Consider the following 15,357-nt stretch of genomic DNA (forward strand, 5'->3'; position numbering starts at 1 on the left):
CTTCTAGTGTGCTATTCACACTTCAAACAGAAAATGTAATTTACGTTAAAAATCCTAATCTGTGAATTTAATACTTACCAATTTTTTAGATGAGTTTACTTTTATTGAGAAACTCAAAGGCTAACACCAACATTAATTTACTAGTCCTCACCCGATTTTGCACAAAACCCTATGCTCTCTAGATGATCACCAAAAATAAAGCAGCATCTATAAGCTTTTCATCATTTTAAAATCAAAGCTCTGAAGCTTATCCTTCAGAGACTAGATCACCCCCTCACTTACCATATTACATACACAATTGCCTTATTCTCATTTTTTATCTTCCCCTGAAGACTTTTTACAACAATTAACAGATGGCTAATACCATTTATTAGAAAAGTCCTTTCAAGAACCTTTAATTTACTAACACATAAACACAAGAATTGGAACCTTGTCAATTTAAAGTATTAACTGAGACTAGTCAACCAGTAAAAAATCTTACAAGAGGAAAAAGGACAACCATGCATAGTTTTTTTTAAAAAAATGTTTATTTTTTTCAAAGAAAAACGGCAATAGCCAATTGGAAACCTACTTAGTCTTCAACTCCAATTTTGTTTTCTTTAAATTTAGAAGTGACTTACTGATTTACTATTTTAAACAAACCCCCCCTTTCCCCTTTAAATGTTTACCATCTACTCGTGCTGAATCCTTCCAAGGAGATTGCTCCAGCGTATATATCTCCAGGTCCTCGCTTTGCTCCTTTTACCAAGAAATGCAAAACACAATTCCATCGTGCATCTTAAGGGCTCCAATCGTCAAAAATAGGAAAAAACAAAATCTTTGGAATAGCCAATTAAGTTGAATAAAAAAAAAAAAAAAAAAAATCCACACGAGTGCGGTTTGGTTGGGGCAGGAATCCACTCCTATGTTCCTGGTAATCTGATCCCGCTCCATGAATCCTTGTAATTCATCCTCCCTATCCTATCCACATTATGATTTGAATCCAATGATCCAGCTCCAAGGATTGGGATCCAGTGAGCCCTCTCCAATCCAAACCTTTATAACCAGCAAAACCAAAAAAGAGGAGGCAAAATGTTAGATACTGTAACCAAAAAAGGTTTCTGGGGAATGATGAGTTATGTCTGTCATCGGTTTAACAGATGTACATCAATAACTATCAAATTCCCCAAAACAAGTTTCTGAATGGTGTTCAGATAAATTTTAGAAACTTAATTATCATAGAGACTAATTGGAAGAAGCATTTTATATTTACAGTTCAACTGATAATGCCAACACTTGTTACTGTACAGCGTATTACAGGTTTTGTGGTTGCAAAAAGTTATGTAGTTGAGAAGTTTACTGGTATTGCTACCCACCTAAGTCTAAACTAAATCTAATGCTCCCATCTGTAATTTAATTTGTAAATTAAAGTGTTTTAAACATGAGTCAATTATGAATATTAGTTTAAAGGGGAAGGTGAGACTTAAAAGTATTCCCAACTAGATTATCTACACCAATACGTTGGAACTCTATATTTTGCTTTCATTTTGTCTTAAAAAAAATGAAGTAGCAACGCTATATCAGTCACACAGAGGACATGCAGATTTAGCAGTATTGATATTATACTCCATCCGGTTGGAATTAAAGACACCCTGTACCCACATGTACACCAACAGCAGGTCACACATTAACAGTTGTAACTAAGCATTGTGACAAATTAGCCAGTTCTTCCCACATTAGTCCCTATTAAAACAAAAAAAGGGAAGGGAGCAAAATAAATTGTTACAAAATGGGCAACGTAATTTTGCCACAATTGCCAAGGTTTAAAGAGCAAAGCAATTGTAGCTAAAGGTAACTGCATAAGATGTTTGCAAGTGTTTTAAGGTAGATGTATAATCATTTTAAACCCTTGCCTTTTAGTATAAGGTCAATACTGCCAATTTCATCTGTGACAATAGCACTTGGAGTCATACCATTGCCTCCATTATTGATCTGATCCTCCTCAATCCTCCTTTTGACAATCCTAAAATGATTGAAATGTGCTCCACAATCCTTAATCCAAAGCATTCTTAATCCATCTCTTCAGATATGTCTACAGAAAGACACATGAAAAGCAAGATAAACATAAGAACTTCCCCAAGTAAGATAACCACAAACACCCCCAACAACCCAGTTCACACAAACCAGAGCAGAATAGACATTTACATAATATCACAGTCTGAAGAGCATGGAGAGTTAACTAAATTTAAACAATCCTGTCTATGACATCACTTAAAATACAATTTACCAGAGATGAGGGGAATGTAGATGTTAGGAGCAAGGGGATATTACACAAGAATGCAATTCAACACTTTAGCCCATTCTGAACAAAACAGTTTGAATTAAAAAATGAAAAGATTGTACTGAATAAAGGAAAACTGTATACAACATGGGTTCTACAAAAAGTGTCACCAATCATCTTATGTACGAGAGCGAGATCTGCTATGACGGGGAGAATAGCGTGGTGATCCTCTGCTTCTCCTTGGGGAATAACTGCGACTCCTGCTGTTGCTTCTGCTACGGCTTCTGCTACGACTACGGCTTCGAGATCGAGATCTTCCATAACTTGGACTTCTGGGCCCATCAACTTTAACCCGGATGTAGGCAGTTTCTCCCTATTGAATAGACAGAACTTTCGAATGAAAGATCTAAGCTTTCACCTGTCTTCAGGCATGCTGAATACAATGTAACTTAAACCAGAGGCACTTTACTGGGTTTACTCGGACACCCTTGCCTGAATCTTACCTTCAAATTCCACTGTTAAGACCACTGTATCCAATTCTGGCCAAACAAAAGAATAAGTGTATAACCTACCTCATGAGATCTAAACTTAGTGTTATCCAGTTTTCGAACTGCATAGGTCATATCTTCTTTCCGTACAAACTCCACGACACCAGTGCCATCTCGGTAAACATCAGCATAACATACATCACCTGCTTCACGCATGTGATCCTTCAAATCCTGCCAGCTTCCACTTGGAGGCAGTCCTGAAAAAGTTATTTTTTTTCAATACCAATTATCCTAAATTTCACATTAAACTTAAAATTTACATTACAACAAAGATTACTTTAAAATTAACGATTATTTTTAACATCCTAGGTTAAGGAGCTGTTAAGATTCTGGAATCAAGAGCCCAAAATTATTTGCAAAGTAAGGGTCTTCATATTCTAGGTACTGCAACCTAATTTGGTAAATCTCAAATACAGTAATTCTTGTTTACTACATTCACCCATGGCACTAAAATAATTTAAGACCTGGCATGAAAACTTGCATTTGTCAAACTGGCCATGCAAGGAAAACTTTAAAATAGTTTCTGCCCCCTTTCATCAACTCGCACGGAACGGTCAACTCACCGGAGACAACCACTCTGTTTTCAGAACGCCTGGACGGGGGGCCATAGCGGCCTCGAGGAGCCCCGCCACCTCCACCCCCGCCGCCGCCTCGGCCTGTACCACGGCCGCTTCGAGGAAACTCCACCCGCAGACGGTATCCATCGTAATCATAGCCGTCGCGACCATACACCGCGTCTTCCGCATCCCTGCGTGATCACAGAAGAGCAAAGACGTAAGGAAAAGGACCGGGAGGGACGGCTAACTCGGTCGGAGAGCTAGCGGCCCCCCGCACATGCGCACCTGGGGTGGAAGAGCCCACATGCGCTGCATAATAGGAATGGCCCCTCCCCCACCCAGAAGCACGCCAGGCTGCCGACCACTACGGCAGCCCTCGGCGCCTCAGTTTCCCGCTCCGAGCCTGCGAGTCGGCTCTGGGGACGTCCGGAGGGCCCAGCCAGCAGAGAAGCCTCGCCGACTCGGCTCCTCATTCCACTCCTGCATGGGCGATTCGTCTTGCTCCCAACCTCGGAGCCCACCTCCCCATTCTCTATGTGAAGGCCTTGGAGCCTTCCCCAACTACTCCAACCTATTTCCTCAAGGCAAGAAGACCCTGACCGCCTCACCGCGGGTCCTCGAACTCAACGAAGGCGAAGGGCGGTCCTCCGCGGCGGTTCTTCAGATCGATGTCACGGATAGCACCGTATTTGTAGAACACGTCCTCAATGTCCTTGGTTCGGATGTCTGGAGGTAAGTTCCCCACGTAGATGCGGCAGTCGTTGTTCCCTGCCGGCCCACGAATCACACCACCTCCCGACATGGCGGCGACGAAAGGCGCGGACTCGAGAACAGGTCTTCCCACCAAGCCTAGCCAACGGCAGAGCGAACCCACAGCTACACCACGTCTACCGCGGCCCCTCCAAAATGGCGCCTTTATCAGCTCGGCGCACGGATATGGGGGGGAGGGAGGAAGAGAAGCGGGAGGAAGCAGCTATTCGATCTCACTACGCACGCGCAGAAGCGTAACGGGTGCTGCGAAGTGCACGCTGGCGCACGCGCGACGTCACCCTCCGCGCGAAGGGAAAAAAAGTTCCCGCGTTCCCGATTTTGTGGAGAGGTTCGCGAATGAAGTGACCGGCTGAGTGGTAAAGATTAAATACAGAGCCCTCATAAAAGGGGTTATTAATCTCTGTCGAGTCCTAAAGAGTAATCAGTTTCCTCAGGAATGGGTCTCTTAAAGCAACGGCGCCCTGAAAGGATTTGGTGAAACCTAGCCGAGAGCTTTGTCCCACCATGCTCTGCGGTGTTAACGGTCTTTGGCGGGAAAGACTCACGGGGGCGGAGTCTAAGGGGGCGGGACCGGGCGGTTGCTCCGGAAACGGGGGCGTCCTTGGAGAGTGCGCCTAGTTCAGGAGTTGCGTTGTCTGTGATTCAATGCAGAGCCAAGCCGTGACTTGGTCTGACCGCCCCATCTCCTGCGAACTGGCCGTGGGCTGCTTACCTAAGTGTCTCATGGAGGGGAACCCAGCTGAGATTCCCTAGTAAATAGTCTACACTAAGTACCGTACCACCTTCGGTTCAGAACCGAGCTTTGTATATAGCTCAATTGAACACTCCTTGTGCTAGTGGCGGTGATTCGTGCTCTGACCAGTCATTGGTGGTACCTGCCACCCAGGACCCAGACCTCTGCTGCTCTCTTCAACAGCGTATCGCTAGGCCCAACGCAGCGGAAAGGTCCAGTGAAGGTTGCAGAATGAATTGTGCCTGTTATTTCTCCAACCGCTTTCAAAGAACGAGAAAAAGCGCTCCTGCCTCTGTGTATTGCAGAATCCTGAAGTTCCTTCCTTTTTTTGAAGTCATTACCAGGCCTCTCAAGTAATATGAATGAGCACAATGAATGTGTGAGGACTCCTGTGACCACTGGAGACCACAGTTGCTGCTCAGGACTGATTCTGGTAGCATGCTGGTCCAGGGAGATAAGAACTTTTTACATCTTTTCCTCAGAGACATCTGAAATCTAGATTTTTATATGAAGTGCTGGGGTTTTTAAATATTAGTGATGAATTCAAATTAAACAACAACAACAACAACAACAACCCTGCAGTCATAAATATGCTAAAACAGATCTGCACCCTAAGTGTAAGGATGATTTTTTTCATATTATGTATTTATTTGCAACTCCCTCTCCCCAGGGATGTGAGGCAGTTTACAGAGATACTATAAAACACTACTAAAACTGGATGGAGAAATCATGGGGAAAATAAAGGAGGAGGATTAAAATGAAGGCATCGATAAGGTGAGTACACAAAATGCCTGCAGTAATAATTTGGTGAGTTCCTAGAGATGGACTGCAAATTTGCCTGTGGCCATCCTGGAAGTCACAGTAAAGAAGGGAACACAGTGTGTTCAAAATCCAAAGTGCCTTTGAAATTTTAAAAAATAGATTGTTTAGGAGAAGAGCGTGTTTTCAGTTCTGAAAGTTGATTGAATGTATTTTACAAATGTTTCTAGTAATCCCAAAATACACATTTAATTTGCTCCTCAACAGATCCATAGAGGATCTTTGGTAGTCCTTGAAATCTCTTTGGTGGTTTCCAAAATTATGAGTATATGTGCATGTACTTTTTTGTCTGTCCTTTAGCTCAGGAGTCCCCAACCCCTGGGCTGAGGACCGATACTGTTTGTGACCCGGCCGCACAGCAGGAGATGAACGGCAGGCGAGTGAGCAAAGCTTCATCTGCGGCTCCCCATCGCTCGCATTACCGCCTGAACCTTCCCACTCGCCCCCCCCCGTCCGCGGAAAAATTGTCTTCCACGAAACTGGTCCCTGGTGCCAAAAAGGTTGGGGACCGCTGCTTTAGCTCATCCTTCAATGACATATTTTTAAACTGAGCTTTCAATTTAAAGAGAGAAGACCCTGGGAATTTCCTGGAGGTCCAGTGGTTAGGACTTCTTCCTTCCACTTCAGGGAGCACGGGTTCCATCGTTCCATCCCTGGTCAGGGAATCCCACATGCGCGGTGCGGCCAAAAGAAAAAAAAAGAGAAGACCCTGATAATTTTTCAATGAGAAGCTGACCAAAAGGGACACTATTTCAACAGACTTACTCAGTTTCTAGCACTATCCTACTTGGTTAGCAGCAGAAGAGATGAGAGTTTTTAAAGAATTCCAGGCACATCATGTATTGGTTCTTACATTCAATATTTATTTACTGAGCACATTTTCTCTCTAACTTTATCCATCCATTTATGATTATTCAGATTCATCTTCTGTTGATTAATGTTAAGTCAGTAGTAACTGAGGTGGTTTAAACATAGGTGCTTTTAATTTCAAGGCATTTTCATTCCAGAAAAATAAGAAAACCATGAATTTGCTTTGATTTATTCTTGTCCAGTTTAGTGCAGTCATTTCTGATCCTGTTCAGTTCAGAAGAATACAGGGTAAAATTTAATAGAGAGTGAATAGGACATTCTTGTTTCTCTCTTGGCCTATTTTACTGTGTTTGAGTGTAACCAAATTGTAGGTTCTGGGGTCTCTTGTAACCGAAAGTGGGGTTCGGCCGCTCACCGCTCAAAAGCCAATAAAGAGGCCAGGTTGGTGGAAAGGAAAGTTCGCTTTATTTTGGATGCCAGTGACTGTGGGGGAGGGTAGACGCCTGTCCAAAAGGCAGACTCCTCCCCCCGCGCCCCCCCCCCCCCGACAATGGGGGCAACAGCTTTTATAGACAGAGGGAGGGGGCTACATGCAGAAATAATACCGTCAGCTCTGACAGTCATCTTGAAATTGGTCATCAGTGGTCTTACCAGTGTCATCGTGATTGTTTTAGGTACAGTTAATCTTCAGTTCCAGTTTCGGTTTGTTTCCATTTCTTTGAGGCCAGTTCTCGGAATTGTGGAAGCTCATGTCACGGCTACAGCCTGGTCATCATGTAGTTAACTTCTTCCACCTGGTGGGGGCTTCAGTATCTATAAGACAGCTCACAGGATGTGGCTCAGAATATTATCTATAGCCCTTAAGGAGTAACTAAAAGTCCTTGACTATGCTTAATGACTAAACTAGTATTATTTGGTCTCCTCTGTTTTCCTTTGTTTCTTCATTTTCTCACTTCTCTGATTAAACTTATCCTTCGGCTAAAGTTTTTCCACAGACAAAAGGCAGGCTGGGACTTCCTTGGTGGTGCAGTGGTTAAGAATCTGCCTGCCAATGCAGGGGACACGGGTTTGATCCCAGGTCCGGGAAGATCCCACGTGCCGCGGAGCAACTAAGCCCGTGCGCCACAACTACTGAGCCTGTGCTCTAGAGCCTGTGAGCCACAACTACTGAGCCCGCATGCCACAGCTACTGAAGCCTGCGCGCCTATAGCCTGTGCTCTGCAGCAGAAGCCACCGCAATAAGAGAAACCTGCGCACCGCAATGAAGAGTAGCCCCCGCTCGCCGCAAGTAGAGAAAGCCCGCACGCAGCAATGAAGACCCAACGCAGCCAATAAATAAATAAATAAATATTTTTTAGAAAGGCAGGCTAAGGACATGGGTGCGGGAGGGGCAAGGACCATAGGGTCCTGCTCTGTTTCCCTATGACAAGGTCAGGATGTAGCAAGAAAAGTCTGGATGGCTGTTTATCAATGTCTCCTTGGGTGGCATTAGCTTGGAAATTATTACATTTAAGGGTATGATCTTATACTATCAGTGTCCCAGAGTAGATTGGCATGTTTTAGTCCACAAGAGTGAAAAAGAAGAAAGCAAATAAACCAAACCATTTGTTCATTTGTTGGGGGGTGAAGCAGATTCGTTTTTGATAACCGTGATGTTCAAATTGTACACACCAAGAAAACTTTTTGTCAGGTCTGGAAAACAAATCAAGCAGTTTCTTAGTAAATAAGGAATCAAAACAAAATGAGGTGAATCGCTTTGAGAGATGTCTCATTCAGATCCTGGTGAAACCTGATAAATGATCCCTGCCCCACAGCAGAGTGTACCTCTTCAAAGACAGGAAGATTCATACCCTCTGGATTTTACATCTCTGTTCCCTGAATAGTGCTGGGTAAAGATTGGCAATTCTCTTTCTGTAGGCTAATCTTCATGCAACCTTTTCTCTGAACAGTGTACTATACAATTGATTAGATCTTTGCTGACCAGATTACAGCCACTTCGTTTTGCCTCCTGAGATTACCTCCTCATCTTAATTAGGGCTTTAGAGTGTTTCTAAACTCCTCAGTTACACAGCCACAGACAGTTTTGTGGATTGCTCTCACAACCAGCTAATTCATTAAGTATGGATTTTACCAGTTTAATTCTTAGAAGCTGCCTATTTCAACACTGTTGCTGTGTATGTAAACTTACTTCCGCAAAAAGAAACTTTAAATGCTTTCGATTCAATCCAGTAAGTATAAACTAGTGTAAGCACTATACTGTACCCTGGAAATAATTACTTGGGGAAAAAAGGAAATTCAAAGAGTTAGTTACCGTAAGGGTTGAAATCACAAGACCCAGTTTTTCAGTGATTTTCCTAACACTTAAATCTATGCCTGTGGTGATGGTTACACAAATCTGTAAATGTACCAAAAACCATTGAATTGTACAAGTAAAGCAAGTGAATTGTATGGTATGTAAATTATAACTCAATAAAAAATTTTTTAAATGACTGGGGAAAAAAATATCTCCACAATCAATCAGCAAAATCACTCTCCAGTACCATTCCTCTAAAGGTGTTATTAAGGCTTGGAGGTGTTCTAGAGTAATTTGCACTGAAATATGCCTTCCCTAATCTGGAAATTCTGTTTTCAGTATTTGTGTATCAATCCCTACTGTCATTTCTGGGGATAACTGTTAGTTTTACTAGGTAAAGAGACACAAAGATTAGGAGTACTTAATTCAGCCGTGAATAGCAGTTACTTCCAGAAAGAGTTCACTTGCATAGTTCTCTATTCCCTTGCTCCACCTGTTTAGTGATTAATATTCTCTGAAAAAGGAAGAAATATTAATAGTATATCTTTTTATTTCATTTATATTTGTCTCATCTTCCCTAGTAAACTAGGTTGAGGACAGATTTTTGCTGTAACTCCCTTTATTACCAGTACATTTTCTGTTAAAATGAATATTATTGACTATTTCCTGAGTGCTCTTTGAAAATAATGGGACTTTAGATGAGCAGAATGTTGTTTCTATGGAAACTGTATCATGTTTCTGTCAGTGGATAGACACAATGGGTACAAGGATTGTTTTTCATTTCACAGTGTAATAATGATAGCCACTTTTCAAGCCCAAGTAAATCATCTAATAATATAGTCTTGGTAATCTTATTTTAGGACTGGCCTCCCTCATTCTTTGATTCTTCTTGTTTTGTTTTTGGCTAATTCTGCCCATCTTTACTGTCCCATTACGGAAAGCAATAACATATGATTTTGCCAGAAAACAGCTCTCAAAATGATCTATTACAAAGAGATGTATCTTTTCCATGTCTCCCTATTAACATTATTACTCCCTCTCTCCCTCTTCTTGCTTAAGTTCTTTTAAAAATTAAAACACCAAATCATCATATTGTACATTTCTTAATTGGAGTAAATGGCTGTTTAAAGAATTATAATAAAAATATGGCAGATATCCTTTATTTGCTAAAAATGCTACCTTTTTTGGCAATTTTATCTTATACTATGGTCCTATATAAGTGTTACCTGTTAGTAGTAGTAGTAATAATGGTATTATATGTTAATGCGGCTGTCAAGTATGTTAGAAATAATTTCAATAAAAACATTTTTATTTGAAATTTTGAGAGTGTGACTGATTTTTTCCCCTTTTATTGTTTTAAAAGTTAGATTCACTGAAAACTCTCAGAATTACTTTTCTAAATTTGCTTGTGGAGTTGAGTAGTTCCAACATAGAATACATGCCCACAAGCCTAAAATATCTGGCCCTTTACAGAAAAAGTTTGCCAACCTCTGGCCAACAGGGAAAAACCTGCTTTTGTAATTTTTGCCTAAACCTAATTTATAAATTCAGTTTTGTCATGTTCTTTCTCTAGTAGGTGTTTTTGATGGGTAATATCTTATATTGTTAATAGTTGTAAACATAAGTCATACACTTCTTCAAGTGATACTTTGCTTACGCATGCTTCAGCAGCCATTACTACAGTGTAATGCTAAGGTAATCTGCCAGCCTGCCCAGCCCAGAAGGGAAGGTGCTGCTCTGTTCCAACCGGTTGCATTTTTTTGTAGTCTTGTTGACTCAAAATTGCTCGTCGTAAGAGTGCAGGTTTCTGTAATTGTTCTTGCATTGACGCAATGTCGTATGCAGAGTCCATACAGGTTCTGTTCTAAGTAAGTATCTGTTAAGGTCCACTCACTGTGGAATTTGTAGATAAATTTCCAAAATTTGCAGATTGTGTTCCACAGTTCTGGGAGCCCAGCAGCTTTCAGGCTGGTGCTAGTACCACCACTCTGGCCCCAGAGGACTACTAGATGTGGGTACCTGTGTAGTCTACAATCTAGACCCATGCCCATGGGATCCTTCCTTGTCTGGCTCCCACCTGCCTCCATGTGGTCAGGAGCTCACCAGCTGCAATTCCTTCCAAGTTAATTTCTAGTCTTTGTAGAATCCAGACTCCAGGGGGGGAAAAGTTCTTTCCCTTAATTTAGAGTCTCCGTTTCCTGTCTTGGGATCTATCTTTATATAAGACAATTGAGAATGAGAATATTTGCTTCTAAAGGAATTTCCTCTCTTTTCTGCAGGAATATAACCTCTCCCTCTGCCTCCTTATGGGCCAACATTGATATATTTTCCGAAGTCTGGATTGTTCACAATTAATACCACATGTAGGACCTTCTTACTGCATAGTCAAGGTTGAACCTCATCAGCCAAACATGGTCCAGTACATTTTTTTTTTTGCCAGTTTCAGTTCTTCTAGTAAGTGATGAAAAACAAGTTTGAACATCCTTTATGTGGTCTTCTGGATCTCAGTTTCTGATATACTGCAAGACACAGCTTAAACAGGAACACACATCCCCACAAAAACATATCTACATCCATATAGAGGTAAGTATTTCTGTCTATACATTCCTAATCCCCCATAATAATTTTGCAGTGGTATAGCCTGTGTTTGCCAGAAAAAATGATTTATATGCCCAAGTATTGATACTATATTCAGCTTCTCAGTCTAAAATATCTGCGGTCAGAAAGCTTTCTTTATAATTTTTCCCAAGGTAAGTGGGTGTTATTTTAAATTTGTGCAACTGGAGAGCCCCATTAGGTAGGCTTCCTAACACAAAAGAAAAGAAACTGTAAAGGATTATTCATATCTTCCACCTTTATAGCTACAGTAACTGCTTGTCACCTTAAAATGTGTTTTCCTAGCTTCAACTAAATCCAGGTTTTAAAAAAAACTATAGATATTTCTGTTAATGTTTTATCAAGTCACAGTTCTAGAACGTTTCTTATAAATTCTTAGTTTGCAAGTAAATATATAAATATTTGGGACTCTAGTTACAGTTCCCATCTGACAATGTACTTTTTTTTTTTTTTAATTTAATTAATTTATTTATTTTTGACTGCATTGGGTCTTCGTTGCTGCGCGCGGGCTTTCTCTAGTTGTGGCGAGCAGGGGCTACGCTTCGTTGCGGTGCGCAGGTTTCTCTCATTGCGGTGACTTCCCTTGTTGCGGAGCACCGGCTCTAAAGTACATGCCCAGTAGTTGTGGCACACGGTTTTAGTTGCTCCGCGGCACGTGGGATCTTCCCGGACCAGGGCTTGAACCCGTGCCCCTGCACTGGCAGGCGGATTCTTAACCACTGCGCCACCAGGGAAGCTCCCTGACAGTATACTCTTAAAGTTCTGTAATTGCCCTTAAGAGAATATAATTGTCTCTCCCCAGTCAAGGAGACTGTCTCTCAACCTCTGTGACTTTGAAATTCCACCAAAAATAGCCCCCTTTTGATATGAGCTGTATAAGTAGGGCTAGACCAAGCTATTTGCCCCCTCTCCCCAAGATGACTTGTAATTTGGTGTCCCTTCAAACTGATATTCTTTAGCTTCTCAACTATTATTTAAATAGGAGATTTAAAAGGTTTTCTCAATTAAAAGAAAGAACAACAACAAAATAGAATATATTTCTTTAGACGTTTATGCACCAATTTGTATGCAACTATTTGAATGCCAAAGCCATGCCCTGACCAACTCATTGTCTTTCCTGCAGAGCTTCAAGCACTTTTGAGCCTTTGTCTTAAATAAAAGTAAGTACTTGTTCGGGGATGGTATAAAGTAATAGAGACTCTCACTAAGCATGATTTGCACTGTACCATGTTATTAAAGTGGTTTTCAAAGTTTACGACACTGTATTTAAAGACACCTATACCAACCAACTTCTGTTAGGTAATGCTTCAATAATAAAGCAACCCCCCATATCTCAGTGGCTTAGCAAAATAGCCAAGGTTTACTGCTTGCTTATGTTACTTATTGGCAACTAGGGGTAGGCAGAGGCACTTCGCTGCGTATCTTATTCTGGAATCCGGAAATCTGGTATGGGTATGGTGGAAAGATGTGCTTTGAACAAGATGGGTTTTTGTTTAAATCTCCTATACCATTTACTACCTGTGTGATCTTGCATAACTCCCTTAACCTACTTAAGACTCTGTTTCTTCATCTATAAAATGGGGGATAATAATAATACTTCTGGGGTTGTTGTGACGATTAAATGAAATAACGTGGAAATCAACTAGCGGTAGAGTGCTCTGCACACAGGTTTTCAGTAATTAACAGTCATTCTTATTCAGGCTCTAAACACCTATGTGCTTGGATTTTCAATGTTTTTGGCTCAGATATTGGTCCACTTTACTCCTCTTTGGAAGAAGGAAGAAGTGAAACTCAAGTGAGTCTGTCCTGTGACTAATTTGATGTTGTGGATAGACAGCTTAGTAGAAAAGAAGGTTGGAGGGCTTGCCTAAATTGATTTTGTTTGTTTTTGTTTTTGAAAGGGAAGATATGACCTATGCTGAAAAGAAGTTGAGAAATCCTCTCCACGTATTACATAGAGAAACAAAAGTGCCCCTGGCCACACAGGATGCAGCCTCTAGTGCTATCCAAATATGTAACTAGAGGAAATGTGATGTAGCTCTTTTGTCTTTCTATGTTTCTGAAGGATGTCTCCCTTGTGGAAAAGCTGACTGGATGATTAAAAACCTCCTGATCAATGTAATGCTTTTTTTTGTTGCTCAGGGTTTATCTATGTGTTCTTTTTTTAACCAGCTAGTTGGAAATACATCTCAGGTTCCCCCTTGCTAATCTGGTGTGCTGAGCAGGAGCTTGTTCTTGGAAAAGTACAGACTTTGGAGCTAAACAGATCTGAATTTGAATCCTGACATCTCTACTTACTAGTTGTGTTATCTGGGACACCTCCACTTACTAGTTGTATTACCTGGGGCATCTTCTTTTATTCACTGATTCGTCTATTTGTGTATTCATTCTCATTCAGAACGTTTCTCGAGCACTCTCACTATGCCACGGGTACAAACATAAAGCCACGTGACACCTGCCGAGGACAATTTGCCCTCGGTCTACCCCAGTAGCCTACAAACTTTCCTGACCACTCACACCATCAATAAAACATTTTTGAGCACAAGCCCTTCATATATGTACATGTTAATGTATTGTGTATGTGACTTCTACACAATCGTGCACATAATAAGACATTTGATTTTAAAATGTATAGTATTGTATCACATACCACCTGGGTGCATACACCCAATTTTAGGGGCTACTGGCCTAGTGGTAAGCTTATCTGAACTTCACTTTCCTCATCATTAAAATTGTGATGATGAAATCTGTTTCATGGTATTGTTGCTCATTCATTCACTTGACAAATTTCATTGAACACTCTCCAGTGCTAGATTCTGTCTGAGGGACTGGAGATAGAGTGTTAACTGTCCATTGTGTTTTTTACTAAGGGGAAACTTCCATTGGGGGGGATACTATTATACTTACTTATGTTTTAATTGATATTCAATGCAGCTGGCCTTCTGTATCTGCAGGTTCCATATCTGCGCGTTCAACCAACAGCGGATTGAAAATACTTGAAAAAAAAATTCCCAGAAAGTTTCAAAAAGCAAAACTTGAATTTGCTGTATGCTAACAAATAGTTACATAGCATTTATGTTGGGTTTACAACTATTTACATAGTGTTTACATTGTATTAGGTATTATAAGTGATGGAATAAGATTATTTTAAGGCAGTACAAGAAAAATTAAACATAAAATTCTCTCTCTGCCTGTTTGAGCCACTATCCCACTCCCCTTTAGCATGCATTGTGCATCTTCATTATACATTAACTAGATCCTCTTAGAAGACGCCTACTCACCAAAAAAAGCAATTTCCTCCTGGTGCCCTCAAGGTAACTACTTAGGAGATAACATTCCTGTCTCAACCCTGTAAGGTGTCACAATAACCCACTACTCACCTTGTTGGACTATGCAAACTGTCAATATGTTACTTTGATGTACAACCCTTTGTCTCAAAAACTTATATAACTGTGCCTTGACCTCCAACAGGTGGAACAGTCCTCAGAGCTTTCAGAAAGACTGTCTCCCAGGTTATAATCCTCAGGTGGCTTGAATAAAATTTTCCATTTCTCTCTTAGATTGACTATTGATTAATTTTTTGTTGACATAAGTAATCCAGAGATGATTTAAAGTATATGGGAGGATGTGTTTAGATTATATGCAAATACTATGCCATTTTATATAAGGAATTGAGCATCCACAGATTTTGGTATCCACAGGGAATCCTGGAAACAATCCCCTGCGGATACTGAGGGATAACTGTATATTAAAATTCTTAAGTTTTAAAATCTAGTTTTTCTTAAACTTAAAAATCTTGATAATTATTAATCTAATCATACGTTGTATAAAGGTAAGATCCATTATTTTTACTTATTCTATGATTAATATTCAATTAATACCTACATTTAAAAGATTAAATCCTCAAACATTTAGCATATTATATAAGTAGTTCATCAAATTTTATTAAA

General features: G+C 40.7%; 1 protein-coding gene and 1 long non-coding RNA gene across 3 annotated transcripts; one reads left to right on the forward strand and one right to left on the reverse strand.

Annotated features, from left to right (window-relative positions):
• Positions 1-517: 517 nt before the first annotated feature.
• On the reverse strand, positions 518-4,298 carry SRSF1 (serine and arginine rich splicing factor 1). 2 transcript variants are annotated; one of them, XR_011072033.1, is made up of 5 exons: positions 3,974-4,285; positions 3,372-3,556; positions 2,833-3,005; positions 1,953-2,633; positions 518-1,035 (listed from the first exon to the last, which is right to left on the reverse strand). XR_011072033.1 is itself a non-coding variant. In XM_068531817.1 (4 exons), the coding sequence occupies exons 1-4, from the start codon at positions 4,165-4,167 to the stop codon at positions 2,439-2,441; spliced, it is 747 nt and encodes a 248-aa protein (XP_068387918.1). In that variant the 5' UTR covers positions 4,168-4,298; the 3' UTR covers positions 1,229-2,438. The 2 variants fall into 2 exon arrangements, 1 of the variants encoding a protein (XP_068387918.1); XM_068531817.1 differs by lacking the exon at positions 518-1,035 and having other exon boundaries at positions 1,229-2,633; positions 3,974-4,298.
• LOC137755615 (uncharacterized) lies at positions 3,936-14,933 on the forward strand. The gene is made up of 5 exons (XR_011072034.1): positions 3,936-4,097; positions 5,540-5,643; positions 11,071-11,374; positions 12,531-12,567; positions 13,309-14,933. It is a non-coding gene; the product is annotated as an uncharacterized lncRNA (long non-coding RNA).
• The last annotated feature ends 424 nt before the right edge of the window (positions 14,934-15,357 follow it).

Source organism: Eschrichtius robustus, chromosome 20, assembly GCF_028021215.1.
Source record: "Eschrichtius robustus isolate mEscRob2 chromosome 20, mEscRob2.pri, whole genome shotgun sequence".
Lineage (NCBI taxonomy): Eukaryota > Metazoa > Chordata > Mammalia > Artiodactyla > Eschrichtiidae > Eschrichtius > Eschrichtius robustus.

Coding starts and splice junctions, on each gene's coding strand:
- SRSF1 (XM_068531817.1), bottom strand. CDS start 4,167: ATGTCGGGAGGTGGTGTGATTCGTGGGCCGGCAGGGAACAACGACTGC. Junction 3,557..3,973: donor GTTGAGTTCGAGGACCCGCG/GTGAGGCGGTCA, acceptor GTGATCACGCAG/GGATGCGGAAGACGCGGTGT. Junction 2,634..2,832: donor CTAAGTTTAGATCTCATGAG/GTAGGTTATACA, acceptor TCTATTCAATAG/GGAGAAACTGCCTACATCCG.